Source organism: Lactuca serriola, chromosome 5 (genome assembly GCF_051521515.1).
Source record: "Lactuca serriola cultivar US96UC23 chromosome 5, Lser_US96UC23_V15, whole genome shotgun sequence".
Classification (NCBI taxonomy): domain Eukaryota; kingdom Viridiplantae; phylum Streptophyta; class Magnoliopsida; order Asterales; family Asteraceae; genus Lactuca; species Lactuca serriola.
Window position 1 is genome coordinate 128,260,506 of NC_136412.1, and position 5,285 is coordinate 128,265,790.

Genomic DNA, 5,285 nt, shown 5'->3' on the forward strand with positions numbered 1-5,285 from the left:
TTGGACGGTTTCATAACGGCTACATCACGCCTTACGCCATGGCACGCCTTGAGGCGCGTCATAGCACGCTTTTTAGAACCATGATAAAAACACATTCTTTTAAATGTCCTTTTATATCATTTCATATTTTCCAGCTAGCTTTACCAAACGTTATTTTTTATCAGCTAGCTTTTCAGCTAGTACACCAAACATAGCCTAAGTAGCTTTTCAAAAAGCTAGCTTATAAGCTACTTTTTGGCTTACTAAACACGACAACATAAAAAAACTCTAAAAATAAGCTAGCTGTGGTGCACCAAACACAGCCTTAATCAACTGAGCTGGTAACTCCTAATGACATTTACAACATTTCCCTAATAACAACATACATAATTTCTTATATTGAAAAATAGCAACATATAACCCCTATTATCGACATAACATACAAAGTACTTCAATTTCTCTATCATTAATAACAATATAACAAATAATGTATACTACCCATATGAAAAGATACATCTGTTAAATTTATAACAAAAGTAAAAATACCTCACATAAGACCTCATATGCATTTTTTTAGTCATAAAATGATCATCCCTCCGCAATAAAACACAACCAAAATAAAAAATAAAATAAAATAAGGTATATATATATATATATATATATATATATATATATATATATATATATATATATATATATATCAGAATATTAAGAGCAAAAATTACAAGATACAGTGAGAAAAAAAAAAGTTAACAAAGCTTGCAGCTTCTTCGGCAATAACCAGGAAGTTCAGGAGTACCAACCATATACTCTTTGTTCTTAGTGCACTCTCCCAATGCAGCCCATCTCTCACAGTTTTCATTCGCATCTTTACAATTTCCACCAGTATCAATGATCTTGTCAAATGAGTCAACATGGATCCATTTCGTGGCTGACCATTTTTCACCTTTCAGCACCGGGCAGCCGCCATGGAGGCTGGTGGCATCCGGGATGGCTGTCGGGTAGAGGCTGAAGAACAGCAGCGCGTCTCCTTTTTTGGGTTTCACTGTTTGGTTTTTGAAAAAATAATTTAGATTTTGATTTCATAGTGGAGATTAAAGAAGGTATAATTATGACATGCTCACCTGCGATTCCTTTCTTTGCACATTCGGATAAATTATCATTTGGTTTTGACATTTTGTGACGAGAAGCCTCCTATCAAGATTTTAAATTTCATCAGCTCAAACATGACATGACAGGTTGTACTGCATTTGACGTCCAGTACACTAGAATCGGTGCCAATGGGAATTTTTTTTTTTCACTTTTTATCGTGGAAAAAACTTATGTTAGGCTTCATTTGTCGCGTTGGACAAGACAAAACAGATTGTACTGCGTTTGACATACATTGGACTTGTACTGTGCTGCAACTGATGTCAATGAAACAAAAATTACAATTTTTTGTCTCACCGAAAAAGATGGGACATGGATTCACACCCGATATCTCGTGTGTACAAAAGACTAAAATGCCCTTCTCATCCTCATCATCGGAAATAACCCTGAAACCTTGTCTAGTCCCATCCTGTCAAGTGATGTTCTATATAACAAACGTAGTGCGTTTGTTACACCTGGCAAGACTGGATGAGACTGGACAAGCTTTCCGGGGCTATTTCTGATGATGAAGATGAGAAGGGCATTTTAATCTTTTGTACACACGAGATATCGGGTGTGAATCCATGTCCCATCTTTTTCGGTGAGACAAAAAATTGTAATTTTTGTTTCATTGACATCAGTTGCAGCACAGTACAAGTCCAATGTATGTCAAACGCAGTACAATCTGTTTTGTCTTGTCCAACGCGACAAATGAAGCCTAACATAAGTTTTTTCCACGATATGAAGTTAAAATAAATAAATAAGGACTAACCTCTGCAGATGGGAAAACTGTTTCACCACCTTCTTCAACATCACTGAGATACATGAGTACAGTTGCTATACGGTGTCCACCATGTGCAACATTTACAGGGTCAGTGAAGTAATCGAAATGTGGGTCATACTTTTGGCCATGCTCATATCTTAATACTTGCATATCCTCTCCGTTTTCTGAAGAAAATAAAAATATATGAAAATTAAAATTTACATATAAATTTGAAAATAAACTGTGCATTTGGGATTGCATTAGATTAGGACTAGGAAAGATGTAAATGGGAAAAAAAGTTGCAATTTTTTTTGTCCTGCCAAGAAAAGTGAGATGGAGCAAGATCTGATAGGGATTTGCTCTCATCTCTTGTTTGTGCAAAAGACGTGAATGCCCTCCTCAACTTTATTATAAAGTGTCACCCATAATGGAACATACCTTTTGGTAGGAAGGTCCAAGTTGCAATTTTATCTTCTATGCCAGCAACAATTGGATCCTACATCAAGTGCAAACGGGATTTAAAAGGGCAAGAATATATTTATAATTCCCATCATACCCTTGCCTTTAGTTAGACATACATATATACCTACGTAAACAAGGGATATTTCAGCAATTCACCCAAATTGTATTTTCTTCGCCTCATAAGCATTCAGAGGAGAATTTGGCCATATTTCTTTAGCCAAATTAGTTTTATAAAAAATTTATAATTTGATAAAGTATTCCAGCAATTTCCTTAATTCTCACCAATTGTTAATAGTTAAACCTCATTTCTCAGTTGTTATTACATTCTAATAAGATAACAGAAGGATCTACTAGTTCACTGAAAAAAGTCAAATTAAACTTGTATTAATATATTACTGAAAATCATATTCATAATGGTATAAGGTACAATTTGGTTTGATAGGCCAAGTCAATAACACTAAAATAAGCACATATTAAACACCGGAAACAACATAACAGTAAATCCACAGACTAATAAGTGCATTACATTATGTGTTGGTGTTGTAGCAAACAATATTCTCAATCCCATTATGAATACTCAAATAACTATTTAAAATACCATGAATTTAGGAATTTCACCCCAAAAGAAATGATTAGTTTCACTTTTTACGAAGATGTATAATGATTTGAATACAAACCACTTGTTTTAGAGTCACATGTGGGGTTTTGGCTTCTACTAGATATAATAGCATTCTATATTTCTATCAAGTGTCTGGTTAACCATTAAGGGGAAAGATTATGTACTAGTGCAGGGATTATTTATTAATGGGCATCTTGATATTTTAAACATATTGTGCATTTTGGGACATGAGCATTTGGCATTGATGTTTTTTAGATACTCATAAGAAGCACTCTAATCCAATGGTAAATGGTAATCATATTCATATGTTCACTAAAATCCCAAATTTGTTTCAACGTGAGAATCAATTGGCAATAGAAGTATAAAAGATTCATAGAACTACCTTGTTTTTGTGGATAAACATTCCAGAACTTGTTCGAACGTCACTAAGCTTACTCTTACCAGAAACATTATCTGCAACTGCAGATCTCTTCAGCTCAGTTTTGGCCTGTTACATGACAAACCCCAAAAATCTCAAATTCAGTTCAATTAATCCCTTATCTGTTCTTGTAATGAGTAATAGAAATCACGAACATCTATAATCTTTCCTATAAGAAATCAATCGGAAGAAACAAGTAATCAATAACAAACTGTTTGTGTTTTTTCTGTCTTAATAGTTTCAATCCGAGCTACGTTAATGGCCAAATCTAAGTTGTAATTGAATCTAGAAAAGAAATCAAGTGCCACTCACAAGGGAAACCATGTGATCGCATTCTTCTTCCGTAAGAAAACCCTCGTACACGAAGGCCCTGCATAAATCAAATCACGAAACAAAAATAAATAAATTGAGCCGGTGATTCTGAATTAACGAAAAAGCTTAAAGATGCGTACAAATAACTGGGGGAAAATAATCAAATCAAACTGACCTGGGTTTCCATGAAACTTGTTTGACTTTAGATGGATTGACGATGGCGGAGCTTGAGGATCGGGATACGATAAACAAAAATGAAATCAGTAGAAGGGGAAGAGGAAAAAGAGTAGCCATTCGTTACTTTTAGCTATATGTTTGCAATTTCTGTTCTGACAGACAACACAACAGATCTGCGATAGAAGTTGTGCTTCACGAAGTCAAATGAAGAACCCATGATACAAGCTGTAACAAAATTCAACTACTTCCCTCTACAATATACATCTTTTTTAAATAAATTCCATAAATTAAATTTTTCTTAATTACGAAAGTTCATAAAGCTTGACAGCAATGTTAAAGTTAAATTAAGGAAAATGACCGGTAATTAACTTTTGTGTTTGCACTAATTTGGTCTTTTTTGTATTCAATATACCATCAAACTTGTTTGTTTGCGTTTACCATAACCCTTTTGACCGGTGATAGTCGGTCAAAGGGTTATGGTGAACACAAACAACAAGTTCGATGGTATATTGAGTACAAAAAAAGAAAAATGACCAAATGATAGTCGGTCAAAGGGTTATGGTGAACACAAACAACAAGTTCGATGGTATATTGAGTACAAAAAAAGAAAAATGACCAAATGAGAACGAACTCAACAGTTGGTTACCCTCCTGAATCATTTTCCCTGAAAAGTTAAATGAAATTAAAGTTGCAAAATTATCAAAGACTGCAACCTTCTTTGACTATAACGTATATGAAGAGCGTTTAACCTTATTAAAACATGGTCTATGTTATGCTTACTGTGGTTAGTTGTCAACACCTCTCTGCAAAATGATATGACTGTGTATGAGAGGTATATAACGTTTACCTCAAGGTATATTATGGTAATGTATCTACAAAAGCAGCATGATATTGTACATATTGATGTTATATCTTATCCCATGAATTCGATCTTAAAGCTAAGTAAACTCAAAAATCACAGCACTTGTGATTCCACTCGTTTGTAGACTTGTCTAGAATCCATGATACGATAAATCATTTTATTGGAAATGTAAATGTAGTCATGAAATGCACCTGCTTAATCAAGATTCCCCTAATAAATATTCAAGTGCATTACAAAGTTGTACATGTATGAATAATGTTCTTTCGTGGGTTATGTTTTGAAGAGAAGCAAGAATGAATCTCATAAAGTCATTAATATCAGTAGGAGATGACGTGAGATTTGTTATAAATTAGTAAAGGGAAAATGAATCAGGAGGGTAACCAACAGTTGCATTTGTTCTCATTTGGTCTCTTTCCTTTTTTGTACTAAATATACCATCGAACTTGTTATTTGTGTTCACCATAACCCTTTGACCGGCTATCACAGGTCAAAAGTCGGTCAAAAGGGTTATGGTGAACACAAACAACAAGTTCGATGGTATATTGAATAAAAAACGTAAAAGTTA

The 5,285-nt window shown here is 34.1% G+C and overlaps 1 protein-coding gene across 1 annotated transcript; it reads right to left on the reverse strand.

Annotated features, from left to right (window-relative positions):
* Nucleotides 1-426: 426 nt before the first annotated feature.
* On the reverse strand, nt 427-4,099 carry LOC145052967 (putative prolyl 4-hydroxylase 4). The gene is made up of 7 exons (XM_079000914.1): nt 3,857-4,099; nt 3,682-3,739; nt 3,334-3,438; nt 2,309-2,366; nt 1,880-2,055; nt 1,104-1,173; nt 427-1,024 (listed from the first exon to the last, which is right to left on the reverse strand). Exons 1-7 carry the CDS (start codon nt 3,973-3,975, stop codon nt 729-731), a joined length of 882 nt encoding a protein of 293 aa, XP_078857040.1. The 5' UTR covers nt 3,976-4,099; the 3' UTR covers nt 427-728.
* Nucleotides 4,100-5,285: the final 1,186 nt, after the last annotated feature.

What these genes read in the sequence shown, in the direction of transcription:
- LOC145052967 (XM_079000914.1), bottom strand. Translation starts at nt 3,975, where the DNA reads ATGGCTACTCTTTTTCCTCTTCCCCTTCTACTGATTTCATTTTTGTTT. An exon ending in TGTTTATCCACAAAAACAAG is followed by an intron (nt 2,367 to 3,333) that starts GTAGTTCTATGA and finishes CACTTGATGTAG; the next exon opens with GATCCAATTGTTGCTGGCAT. An exon ending in CAGTTTTCCCATCTGCAGAG is followed by an intron (nt 1,174 to 1,879) that starts GTTAGTCCTTAT and finishes AAATCTTGATAG; the next exon opens with GAGGCTTCTCGTCACAAAAT.